This window comes from Neovison vison, chromosome 6 (genome assembly GCF_020171115.1).
Source record: "Neovison vison isolate M4711 chromosome 6, ASM_NN_V1, whole genome shotgun sequence".
Lineage (NCBI taxonomy): Eukaryota > Metazoa > Chordata > Mammalia > Carnivora > Mustelidae > Neogale > Neogale vison.
Window position 1 is genome coordinate 157,732,448 of NC_058096.1, and position 13,225 is coordinate 157,745,672.

At 48.7% G+C, this 13,225-nt stretch overlaps 1 protein-coding gene across 1 annotated transcript in view; it reads right to left on the bottom strand.

Moving 5' to 3' along the window:
* The window catches only part of ITGA9 (integrin subunit alpha 9), a 336,018-nt gene that overhangs the window by 258,957 nt on the left and 63,836 nt on the right, over nucleotides 1-13,225 (bottom strand). The window contains exons 12-14 of the mRNA XM_044252696.1: nucleotides 10,616-10,706; nucleotides 7,858-7,903; nucleotides 1,244-1,398 (exon numbers count right to left, since the gene is read on the bottom strand). Of these exons, the coding sequence (XP_044108631.1) occupies nucleotides 1,244-1,398; nucleotides 7,858-7,903; nucleotides 10,616-10,706 (292 nt within the window). The remainder of the gene's footprint in view (nucleotides 1-1,243; nucleotides 1,399-7,857; nucleotides 7,904-10,615; nucleotides 10,707-13,225) is intronic.

Genomic DNA, 13,225 nt, shown 5'->3' on the forward strand with positions numbered 1-13,225 from the left:
TTTTAAAAGAAATCTCTATGAACAAGTTCAAGGTTTTATTGTTGAACTTATTCAAACCATCTGAAGATCAAGATAAAGTATCAAGGAGGCTATTAGCCTAGAAGGATTAGCACACTATTAAATAACGTACAGCTTTCAAGGTGCGGCTGAGAAACAGACCAGGATACGTGTGCATGTTCGCGTGCCCACGAGCGCACATGAGTGTGCACAAACACACACACACACACACACACACACACACATGCTCCAGATCAGTGCTTCTCAAACATAAATGCACACACAGATCCTGCTTCTCAGACCTAGAGCGAGGCCAGAGATTCTGCATTTCTAACAAGCACCCAGAGGACGCTGGTACTGCTGGGTCTAGGGACCACACTGTGATTAGGGAAGTGAGACACTTGACTCTACAAATGTCTAAGAAATGCAGGAAGTCCAGGTCCTTATTGTTTTTGTGTGTTTTTTTAAAATTTTCCTAGAATTCTATTTTCTATTATTAAATCAGCTTTCCAAGTAAGAGCAAAGCATTTATTAATCTGCATGAGTGTTCTAGATTCATTTCATTCAGGTGACCACGTGCTCTTAAGTTCTACTCCGCCCTGATCCTATCTGTTCCAGGGACTGGACCTCTGGAGTTGGGCTAGCAAGCTGGCCTTCTCCACCAGAGAAATAGCAGGGCCTGCTGTCTCTTTTCCGTCATCCGAAGCCGACAAAGCAGCTCCTCCTCTTTTGCAAGTCTAGGGCTTCATAAAATTCAACATTCTGATCCTACCATCCATCCTTGGTCTCAGATTCCACAGTCAAGGGCTTACAGCCCTGACATCTGGCTGGTGCCCCAGGCTAAGGGAGAGCCTCCAAAGACCCACCACTTCTTTTTTTCTAACCAAATGGAATGTTCTGTAAGGGCGAGGCTCCAGTCACTACCTTTCCACAAGTCCCACTGGCCTGTGACACCTGTGGCCCCGTGAGGTTTCAGTCTGGTCACACATGTGGGGAAAGGATGCTTGGGGTCAAATGTTATTTGTTCTAGAGCTGGAAGCTATGTTAAATTGGAAACTATGGGAAGCAGAAAAAAGCAGGAACTGTAGAGAGAAAGAGGATCTGGACTGCGTATCTGCTGCCTGCAAAACCGACCAGGATGCGCAGGGAAATCAAAGGCTCCAGAAGAATCCCTCAGGGACCCCAGTCACACAAGCCCTCTCCAGCTAAGATGGCCGTCCCAAGCCCTGACTCAGGGGCTCATTACCAATCTCTCCTGGAACGTGCTTGCCGTGGAAGCTGAAGCAGGCGGTGACGTTCAGGCAGTTTACAGGCTGCAGCCCATCGTGACACTGAGGCGCCGTGATGTTGATGGAAGCTGGGAGGAAGATGGAGACGTCCACTGTAATGACAGGTCTCGCCCTGTGGATCGAGAGAGGGAGGTAACTTAGCCATGCTCTCAGAACGGAACAAGAAGTAATCCAGAGAGAGAAATCCTCGGCCTTCAGCCCAGCACTTAACGAAACCATGAAGTAACCCGCAAGAGAAGGGCCAATGGGCCCTGTAAATACTTTCTCCCGGTTTTTGAAGTGGCTTATTTCCTAATAAATTAATGGTTAACTTCCCAATAGTAAAGGCAAGTAAGTTGTTAATAAAACACATCTGGATGAAGCCATAAATGAACCACCAGATGTTGGGTGATTATTTAAAATTTCACCAATTAAGTTCCGATTTCCATTTTATTAGGAAGATAGTAATATATTTAAGGGGAGTTCCTACAGCGGATGCCAGGACTCGAGAAACAGCTGTACCGTTGGGAATGGCCGTGCCCTTACTGTCTCTGGAAGCATGAGCTGCAGAGTTCCAGTCCCATCCAGTGCGTCAAACCTCGCCCTTCCTTTACTCCCTCAATTCATTAAGCATTTTTCTAAAAGAACTTGGTCCAGAGAGTCCCAGCTGGTAACAGCGAAGCATTTCAGAGCTGAAGAAATCAACCCACCTGATCCCAAGAGCAAGTGAAACCCTATAAACATTGGCATCCTTAACACCAACGTGGACGGCCAGCATCCCCACCCACCCCGTACTGGATCGATACATGGCATCCCTCCTGCACCTTCTAGGGAACTCCAGGGTTGGCTGACCAAGCTGACTCAGGCCATCCTGCTGTCATTGCAGACACCTGCTCAGGGATAGTTCCCCTAAGCTCGGCTTAGCCTTCTCCCCTCCAGACCTCACAATGAGACCCTTTTACCTCCAGGGAGCCCCAGCCTTCCTGCCACTGGGGTAATATAACAAGATTAAGGGGCATTAGTGGCTTGAGAACAATGACCTTCCTTGTGTACAGTGACCCTGCCAAGAGCCCACAGCGACAAGACAGATGGGAAAAAGGAACACAACTCTCAAAGAAGGTATTAAGGAAAACCTCAGGGAAAGAGGGAAGGAAGGACACATGTGGCCCAAGGGGGTGAAGGGTTTTCACTGCTGCCACCACTGCCATGGACGTGGGTTCAAGGCTGAGAGAATTGGGACAAGGGCAAGGGAACGGTGGGTCTCCCAGAGCAAAGCCAGTTAAGGCCAACAGACGTCAGACAATGGCAGTGCCTGAAAGAAATCCAAGGTCCCGGCCTTTCCAATTTTCTTCTGGGTTCATCCTTGTAAGATGTTCTCAATAACACAGAAAACAAATGCTCTGCTCCTTGTCAAGAGGACTGAGCAGATACCAACAGACAATCTAGAAAGCCCCAGGTCCTTCCATGGCCAGCTCATGGTCCCTCTCCTGGGAGGCCTTCTCCAGGACCCCTGCACCATCTTCAAACCTCCCCTCACTCACTCATTAAGATCACTGTCTGTTTCCAAGGCTGCTCCACCAGACTACAGGCCCCTGAAGGTCTAGGACCCCCCAAATTCATCCCGATAGCCTCAGAATTGGTGTTCAAAAACCTGAGGTGTGAAATGGGTGCCAACCTCACAACAGGCCCAGGGACTGAAAACCACAGGAGCGCTCCAACTTTCACAAAACAGACAGAGGCACCAGGGAGTGCTGGTCTCCACCCTGTGAGATCTCCACCCTGCCCAGGGCACATGCTCCCTGGTCACCACACGGAAGGAAGGCCTCACCCCCGCCTGCCATCCCAGGGGCCACCCAGTCCCCACTCCCGGCAAAGCCCTGCAGCGGAAGGCCGGGGGAGCAGGCGGGGAAAATGATGTCAATGGAGGCTGTCAGCACGGGATCCTCTGAGGTGAGGACAAAGACCTGCAGAAGCACACGTCTCACCAGCACCTGTCAGATCAGGCCCTCGATCCTGTTTCACTTCCAAGAATTGTTCTTGGACCAGGGAAAGCCCAGAAGTCTTTCCTGAACTCTCTCATCGCGCCCTCTGAACTGAAGTGGCACAGCACTGGGCGCCCATCGCCCTCACACAGGCCCTGCCCTCTGCAGCTAATGGGAGAGCACAAAATCAGCAAGGGCAGAGTGCGGCCAGCCCGCGGTCAGGCCTGCAGAGGGGCCCGTCCCCGTGAGAGAAGCAGAGGGGCGCTGAAGGACAGCACCACAAAGGCCTTCAAGACTTAATTTTAACTTAAAATAGACTACCTCTTTCTGATGACTCTGACTGTTCAAATCCTGATACAGACCATCCCTGGCTTACGACGATTCAATGTAACAACTTTTCAACCTTATGATGGTCTGGCGTGCACTTGGGAGAAACCGAACTGCAGTGAATCTGGATCCCCAAGGATCCCCTTGCCGGTGCTATGTGGGATGACTGTGTGGCGACGCTGGCCTTGGGGCCACAGCTCCCGAGCTCCGCCACCGATCACGAGGCTGAACAGCCCCTATGCTGACACCCTTTCTGTAGCCGTGTGGAGGCTCTGTGACTTCAGGCGCAGCTTTCAGTCATTTACGTGAGAGTCAACACCTGATTACCAAACCAGCTTACTGTCGGAGGACTATGCCCGACCGCAGGCGGGTCTAAGTGTTCTGAGCGCAGCTGAGGCAGGCCAGGCTAAGCCATGGTGTTCAGGAGGTTAGGGGTAGTAAATATGTTTCCATGTAGGATATTTTCAACTTACAATGGGTTTATCATAACAGTAACTCCTTCCTAGGTCAAGGTAGATCCATACTTCCCTTGCATTTACCTCCAGGGAAAACCAGGCAGGATGCCATCTGATGGAGTATTGCTCCCATCACCCCAGCCTTCTGTGGGAGGCAGTACTGCACGTGGGACAGAAACAGTCGGACAGACTGAGCGCTGACACCCCCTTGAAGATGGAGGCCACTAACCCAGCTGTGGAGCCATCCCCTCCAGGCAGCCAATTAACGTCTGTGTCCTTAACACCACTCACATTAAGGTGTGCTCTTTGCGGCAGCCCGAAGGATTCCAGGCCCGTACACATCTGGACTCTCCCTGAGGACGTGTAAGAATGGGCATGGTGTGGAACCCCTGGGTGGCTCAGTGGGTTAAGCCTCTGCCTTCAGCTCAGATCATGATCTCAGGGTCCTGGGATCGAGTCCTGCATTGGGCTCTCTGCTCAGCAGGGAGCCTGCTTCCCCTGCCTCTCTTTCCGCCTGCCTCTCTGCCTACTAGTTATCTCTCTGTGTGTCAAATAAATACATAAAATATTTTTTTAAAAAAGATAGAAAGAAAAAGAATGGGCATGGTGTGTTATATGAGCCTGTGCATGATTGGTTTCTTTTTCTGGTCTCACCCAAACTCTGAGGGGACTCAAGTCCACCTAACTTGCTGGTCAGCTAGGCCATGCCTGGGATGCCCACCTCGCTTAGCCCGCTGACGTCTCCAGATCTTCTTGTCCACAGTCGTTCAGCCACATCTAGCACCTTATCAACAGATGCCTTCCTGGCCCCTCAGACACACTCGGCAGTCCCTCTGCCTGTTCCTCCCTGGCCCCCTCTCTAAGGGGTCCCAGTCTGCCTTCCCTGCTCCAGGAAGAGACCTGAGGTGGTCACCCTCACCCACGTTCCACATTGAACTTTGCCCTGGACCTGTTCCAGTGTTGGGGCCTGGCTCAAAGATGAGGTCCCTGTCCGCCATGGCCTATACACCGCATCCCACCTTCCTCTCCTCCCTCAACCCCCATTCAGTCTCACCCCCCTCTCCCTCTGTCTCTTCAGGCCCCAAGGGGAGAGTGGGATCAGGGCAAGTTTTGTATGGATGAGGGTGAAACTAAAGGGGACCGCCTCTGACTCGTGCAGGACAGGAAAGGGCCAAGGAGAGCAGAAGAGGTTTCAAAGACTCTTGGCCTAATCTCTGAGCCACATGGCAATCCCATTTGCTCCTTTGTAGCCAAGCTTCTGGAAAGGAGTCAAACTTCACCATCTGTTTTCTTGCTTCTCCTTCTCTCTCCCACCCACAGCAATCTGACCTCTGCACCTCACTTCTCTTGACCTGCCAGAGCCAAGGACACCACTGTCACCTCCTAACATGACTACGTGGCCCTCTCTGCTGGGTTTGATGCGAACCAGGGCCCCTGACCACATGACCCTGCCTCATCATCCTCATGGCACTGACCACAATCGACAATTATCTCCTTTATAAAATTAATAAAACTTCAAGGTCACTTGCTTTCCTCATTCATAAAATGGGAATAATAGTAGTAATATCTATGTCATGAAGTTGTTAAGAAAACTAAGAATTAAAATATGATCTATCGGGACACCTGGGTGGCTCAGTCGGGTAACATACAACCTTTGATTTTGGCTCAGGTCATGATCTCAGGGTTGATTCTCTCTTAAGCATCTCTCTCTCCACCCTTTTTTTGACCCTGCCTCTCCTAAAAACATTATGCCCTACCAACAAGAGAACAGACGAATGAGCTACAGTGTATCCAGTCAGCGGACTACTGCTCAGTAAGGGAAAAGAGCACGATAGAATGGCTCAGAGGCATCTCAAACACGTTGCACCAAGTGAAAGAGGCCAGAGCCGAGAGAGTGTGGACTCCATAATCCCATCTATGTGAAATTCTAGAACAGTCAGGACTGATCTACGGCAATATAAATCAGACCAAAGGTTGCCTGTCGGAAGGGGGCGTAACTGGGAAGAGGCAGGAGGAAACTTCCTGGGGTGATGGAAATGTTCTTTATCTTAATGGGTGGCAGTTACACACACAGGCACCTGCTTACAACTGTACACGTGCGATCCTTCAATCAGCAGGCTCCGCTATATGCAATTTACACCTCCAAAGGGAAAGAAAAAACCAGAACGACCAGAGAGCGCTGAGCATGTGGGAGCCCAAGCGGTGCCTGGGATGTGGCAGGCACTCAGCAAACACTGGCTGTGTGGGTTGCTTACACAGTTGCTCCGTGAGATGCATCCGGGAGATCTGACACACAGTCAAATAAATAAATATAATCTTTAAAAAAAAAAAAAAAAGAAGAAGAATCTACAGGATATACCTTAAGCCAGATACTCCCGGTTTTAGGAGCGCCTTTTCTCAACTGTGAGAGCTGGGGAACGTGTTTTATTCTAGAGGAATCGTGACAAGCCAAAGCAAGCTGCTTGGGACAGCGAAGAGGAGAGAAGGACGCCACAAAGGCGGCGGGTAAGCTCAGCTTCTGAAGTGTCACCTCAGCCAATGGAGGCCATGTAAGCTGTTTTACCTGAAAGGGGATGGCCAACCCACAGGACGGGAGTGAGGGTTGGGGGATAAAGAAAGTGGGATCCAGTCATATGGCGACGTCACCACCTCAAGGACACACAAGCCACTGTCAAATACTGAAGGGCTGCTACATGCAAAATATAGAATCAAGAAGCAGAATTTTAGGGAGGCACATTTTGCATAAGTTACCTAAGCATTGCTAACATTCATTGACCCCCTACCTGTTCTATGCATTTTGCATGTAGTACTAATTCACAGAGTTCTGTGGACCCAGTGAAGGAAGTACCACCATTCTCCTGTTTAAAGCGGTGGAGGGGGGGGATTCTGAAAGGCAGGTCACCTGGAGAAACCCGCCTCCCAACGGCAGAGTGGGGGTTCGAATCCAGGCCACCTGGCCCTGGACCACACCCTCCCAACCTAAAGTGATTCTGCCTCCTTAACAGGTTAACATCCCGAGTTAGCCAGGGTTAATTAGTTCCCTCCAAAGCTTCTAAGTTCTCACCCCTAGGGGCACCTTAAGGGCCAGGTGCCTTGCAGCCAGAGACTTGGAGGAAGGCACTGCTGAATGAGAAGAATCTGGGGTGTGCAGCTCCATGGGACCCCTTCCAGCTCTAAGATCCCACTGGCCTATTTTAGAAAGTTCTGCCATCAGGTTATTAACAAAACCTAAGAGCTGGCTCCCACTCCAAAGGGCAATTTGGCCTCCTCTGACTCATATGGAAGAAATACTTGGAGATGGTTCAGGGCAGGATGGCAGCCCCCAGCCTTTGTGGGAGAGAGTCAGCGTGCATGGGCTCCCATCCCACACCTCTGCCTCCACAGGCAAGGAAGTCCTGCTCAAAGGGCAGGAGGCTCCCCGCCCCTGGGGATCTGGGGACTGACAAGGTAGGGATGAAGAGCTGGGACAAGGCAGTGCTTGGGAGCCCGAGTGTCCTGGTACCCACAGGAAATGAGGACATCATGTACACACATTCATGAAGCAGCTGTTCAAGGCAAAAGGCAAAACCGCTGGGGCTGAAACCACCCCAAGCATAGGGAGGCTACTGTCCCAGAGCTACAAGCCACTCGAGGCCCGCCAGCTGGAAACTCTGCTGCTGGGGACAAGGAGGACCAGACAGCCGCATTTCTACTTTCCGAGCACCTCCAGGAGCAGCACGGAGGGAACTGCTGACTGAGGGTGAAGAACTTCCCCAACCACCCACCTCACCAAAGCCCAGCCCTCATCATGAAGAACGCAACCCAAGAAGCAAGAGGGAAGCATCTCACCTTAGAAGAACCACGCTGTCTGACATGAAGGCTCCAACAGTTACATCTGAAAATCAGAAGTTTGTAGCATTCAGAGATGTGTTGAAGCCCCTCCCATCCTACCCACCACCTGGCAAGGTCCCCAGCCACGAGGCCCAGCACTGAGCTCTGGGGGGGCGGGGCACCCCAAACAGCCTTCCTGTGGGCCACATGGTGATCTTGGAAGAGGGAGAGCCACATTGCCCCACGGGGCAGCCAATCTCCACATGGCTTGCTGAGACCTTGAAATGTGGCTGCTATGAGAACCATGAACTAGTCCAAAAACTTTTATATTGATTATTAAAATTAATTTCACCTATTTCTTTTTATCTTTTTTATGTGGTTCCTAGAATACATTAAATTATGTATGTGGGTCACATTATGTATCTTTTGGACATGAGTGAATTAGAGAGGCAGATACTTAGAACTAAATGAGCTGGAAAGAAGCTCTAGGTTCTGTAGAACATGTGAATCATCTCTGCTCCACCCCTCACTCCCCGTGACCTCAGAATCTCTCAGTGTCCTTGTCTGTACTATGGACATAATTATCCTAAGGGTCTTCTTCAAAAGCTGATGATATTTCATAATACTTAAATTAGAAGACATCTATTAAATACTAAGTATTAGTTGTTAAATGTAATATTTTAAAAATATTTAAATACATAGGTTAAATCACATATTTAAATCAGAAAATTCAGGAAATACTTAGTATACTACAAACCAAGACCCAAGTGCTAGATGGTAATTTTTTTCTCCTTTTTTTAAGATCTTATTTATTTATTTCTGAGGAGAGAGAGAGCACAAGCAGGGGGAGCAGCAGGCAAAGGGAGAAGGAGAGGCAGACTCCCCTCTGAGCAGGGAGCCCAATGTGGGCCTCAATTCCAGGACCCTGGGATCATGACCTGAGCCTAAGGCAGATGCTTAATGACTGAGCCCCTCAGGTGCCTCAGTAATGTTTATTTTTAAGTAACTTGAATTTATAAAGTATATACTCATCTAGTAGCTCTCTGCCTTTCTTCCCTTCAAGTATAAACTCCTTAGTCCTGGGGTTCCCATTACCACCTTAAAGAAGCAAGCATCTGAATCTAAGACAGACTGAATTCCTATGTCTATATATGTCCTCATTAAGGAAAAAGAAACAGCAAATCCATGAATTGTAGGACTGCTAAAATTTCTGCACTTGGGTATGCTTGTTAATTTTGCTGTTTTCTAAGCCTTTTTGAGTTGACTAGATGTTTGAAAACAAAAGAACCTGAGGAATCTGTCATTTTTTTTTTTATAAAAAATATAAGAAGTTCAGGGGCGCCTGGGTGGCTCAGTCACTAAGTGTCTGAATTCAAGCTCAGGTCACAATCCCAGGGGCCTAAGCTCGAGTTCTGCACTGGGCTCCCCTCTCAGCAGGGAGCCTGCTTCTCCCTCTGCCCCTCCCCACATTCATGTGCTCATTCTCTCTCAAATAAACAAAAATTTTTTAAATCTTAAAAGAAAAAAATGTAAGAAACTCCCATACATCATAAAGCGTAACCCACCTGCTCACAGAGAACGTGCGTCTCTGCCCACTGCAATGTGGCCTCTGGCCTGGCCCCTAAGTTCTCTGCGGCTCAGTACCCATGTCTTTCACATGGGGAACACCCCATCTCTACCCACCCGCCACGCTATGGGAGCCACTGTGCACGTGGGAGCATTTTGCGTATACATCAGGTATTATTCCAGGACAGCCACAAATTACCCAAAACAAGAAGAATGGCCTTCTCCGACTTAAGCCCATGAGGCCCACAGAAACAAAAACTTCAGCAACAACCCTTTCCTATCCCCTCCTCCTGGCTCTGTAAGGTCACAAAAAATGATCAAAACTGTTGCCCATAAGAAACTACCAAATGTGCTGCCCTCGTACAGCCCAGCACTGGATCTCACAAGTCCTTCCGGGGCATTTTAAGTGGAAAAAGTACTTCCTCAAAGACAGCAAGATGACCTAGAGTTCCAGGAAAATGCTTCCTGAATTCCAGGAACATTTCAGAGTTTTTCAAATTCTCATCTCTCTTTCCTCACCTCACCCCACTCCATCCCCTTCAAACCCCAAAAGAACCACTACCCTCCTGCCCAGGGCATTTTCCCTAAACCAAACAACACTTGGGACTCAGGTTGAAAATGGTACATTTTTCTTCAATTAGCCTCAACCACCACGAGGCATTCATTTACCTTGAAGACAAGGCAGCCAGAACAGTGAGGGTCTGTTTTGTCCATCAGGGAGGGGGCAAGGTTTTCTTCTTTGCTCTAAATATTTCAATTTTCTTGCAGGGGTTGGGGGGGGGGGAAGGTGCTGCCCAGCTCCTTTTTTTCCCCTCTCAAGGGTAAGAGGTCTCTAACTATGCTTAAATATTAAGAAGAACATGAGGTTTCACTATCATTTTTAATGTGGACAGTGCTTTTTCTCTCTTCATTAGAAAGAGCTGATGCCACAGAAATCCTGTTCTTTTTTCTTTTTCTTTTCTTTTTTTTGTTGTTTCTTTTGATATCAATCCGTCCTTTTGGTGCTGAAACTCTTCAGAATAGATATTCTAAAATCCCAAAGTAAACTTCAACACCTTAAAATCAAATACCAGGCAAAGTATCCCTTCCTATTATGGGAATTTTCCTCATCCCACATAGATGTCACCACAGCTTAACCCTACTGGAAATGACTCTACCTCACGCACTTATCTTCTTTTATCTCATATGCCTTTAAAGAAAAACAGCTTACCAGGATAGCCATTTCCATCCATATCAATGCCTCCTGATATGGACTGCCCAAACATCCGCAGAACCGGACTTATCTTCCGGCCGGACAGCTTCTGAAACAGATAATAGGGAAATTGAGTCACGGGATAGGAGCACAGTGGTGAGTAAGAATGCAAGACTGTTCTACGCAGCTTCCGTCGGATGCTTGGTCCTGGAGCTGTTGAGAGAGAAAACTGTGGTCCTAATTTGATCCTGGGGTTTTTAGCACATGGCCAAAGACCACGCAGTCAGTTATGGTAACTTGTCTTCACAACATGTCATTGTTTAAAAATTTTTCAAGCTCAGTGTTCACGAAAAACCCACCTAGACTTGTGTGCTAATGTTTTGACATGCCACATGAAGTTCAAAATGGATGTTTACTTCCATTTCCAACAGCGGTTCTGTTTTGTTTCCATGCAGGTGTAGCTGGCTAGAATTCTGAGAACATGTTTTCCTTAGATCTCTCTACCCAAATATGTACCAAACATGGGCCACCCCTCTCCTTGGAGGTGCCGTCAGTCTTTCCCCGGGGCAGGGGGGGGCAGGCAGTGAGCACGTCCAGCTGGCAGAGATGGGCGCATGGAAACCACCTCTCAACCGAGCAGATAAGAAGACCTACAGGCTCATGAGCTTTCCATACAGGTGAGGCTGTCCTGTCTAGAAAATCTGGAGCTCCAGGGTCCTGAACCTTCTATAAACTGTAGGTAAAAAATAAATAAATAAATAATAGATCAGCCGAAGCCACCCTCTTTCCCACAAGGCAGCCCCCCAACCAGCCAATTGGAGTTCACAGCTCTACCACTATAGGGCATCTGTACTTTCATTCATCATGAAGTTCAGTCTGTATTAACATATGCTGTCTTGGTTCAGGGCTATTTACTGTACAAGTGGCCTCCGTCACTCATCATCTACGTGATGCAGTTCCTCAAAAGATATCAAACTTGCTGAATCAGAAAAGTCCCATTTCCTGGGATCTGACCTGTTTCTTCTTCCCTTTGTTTATACAATCTCTCTGGGGAGGCTTACCTCCCAATGCCCTCACTGTGGAAGATAAGAAAATGCTTTGTTTTTATGCCATACAGCACAGCACAACCCCTATCGGAACCAGGTTTACAGATAGCCAGGGGCTCACTGTGGACTTTCTTCCCGTATCCTTTTCCTTACTGAGTCATCCAGAGAAGTCATGAGCTTGGGAAGAGGGAGTTTCCATAGAATCTACAGATGGAGAGGCCAGGGACGAACCCCGCCCCCCACCACCCCTCCCGAGATCCCATCACTGCGAATAACCTTCCACTTGCCATCTTCACTTAAGCCATCCAACAGGAAATGTGCGAGCATCATGGTACAAATCAGAGCACCAGCAAATGCTGAAATGTTCCTTGCTCGCAGGCAAAGCTCCACATCCCACACCGCTCTGTCTAAACAAACATGTACGTATGTCTATTTCTTAAAAGCCCCATGTTGAGGCAGGCCAGCTCAGCTCTGCAGTCTAACGATGCTAGCAGCAGCCTTGCCCTGGGTCTGCAGTTCTAAGCTCTGTGGCATCTGGGACAAGGGGGAAGAGTGAAGGGGTGGTCCATTTGGGGGTGGCGATGCCGGCTTAAGTTATCCCGCAGACATCTGTAGGCCATTAGGCCATAAAGCCAGGAAGATAAGTCTGCTCAGTGCTAATAACCCTAAATGAAAACCAGGAGCCTTGGAAAACCTCCGCCTGCCCAGGTTTATAGGCAGTGTCCTTATGGCAAGAGAAAGATCACAGGGGCCGCCCTGATGTGCCCTGGGGGCTCTCAAATTGAGAAAGGCGCACAAGGATCTTAAAATCAACACTTTTCCTGACGAGCCCAAGAAAGAGGAATGAGTTAAAGAGTAATGTGAACGAACTTCAGTCCTGATCTCACAATTTATCCGGCAGAAATAAATACCAGTCTGGGCCAAAGAAAAGCAACTCCTTTGCCCAGAGCTGTTTCTGATTTCTTCCTCGGGTTCACCCGCACAATGCCCGCTCTGTCCAGACCGCAGCCCTGAAGAATACGTCGTTGAAGGGTTTTTCTTTTTCTTTTTTCCTTTTAAATCACTGACCTTATCATATACATATTAGCAGCTTGGAAAAGTATAAACATACTTGTTTCTCCCTTTCTTTTTTTTTTTCTTAAGTGCTCCAAACCACTTCTCTTTGTCAAGGCTAACGAGCCTCCCTGTGTGCTGACAGAGGCAGGACGAGTCCAGCTGCCGATCCCTGCTTCCTACTGAAGACACTCCATGCTAACCACAAAATTTGTCCTTCAGTTCCCTGTGGGGATTCCACCCAGCAACAAAACAAAACACTGGAGGGCCGCAGGAGGAGGGGAAGCAGGGGTCTCTGACAGGTTGCCTCTCTGTGTGATTTGCTTCCAAGGTCTAGGAACAAGCTTCCAGGAGGAAGTGTGGACAGTGACCCCAGAGGCTGCTGGAGGACTAGGCTCCCTGGATGACTTCCCGCTTGTCATGTCATGAAGAGGGTCCGTAATTCAGACCACAGATGCCTCCCTGACACAGATGTGGCCCCTGACCTGTGCCCAAAGCCCTCTTCCTCCTGCCATATCGGCTGAATCAC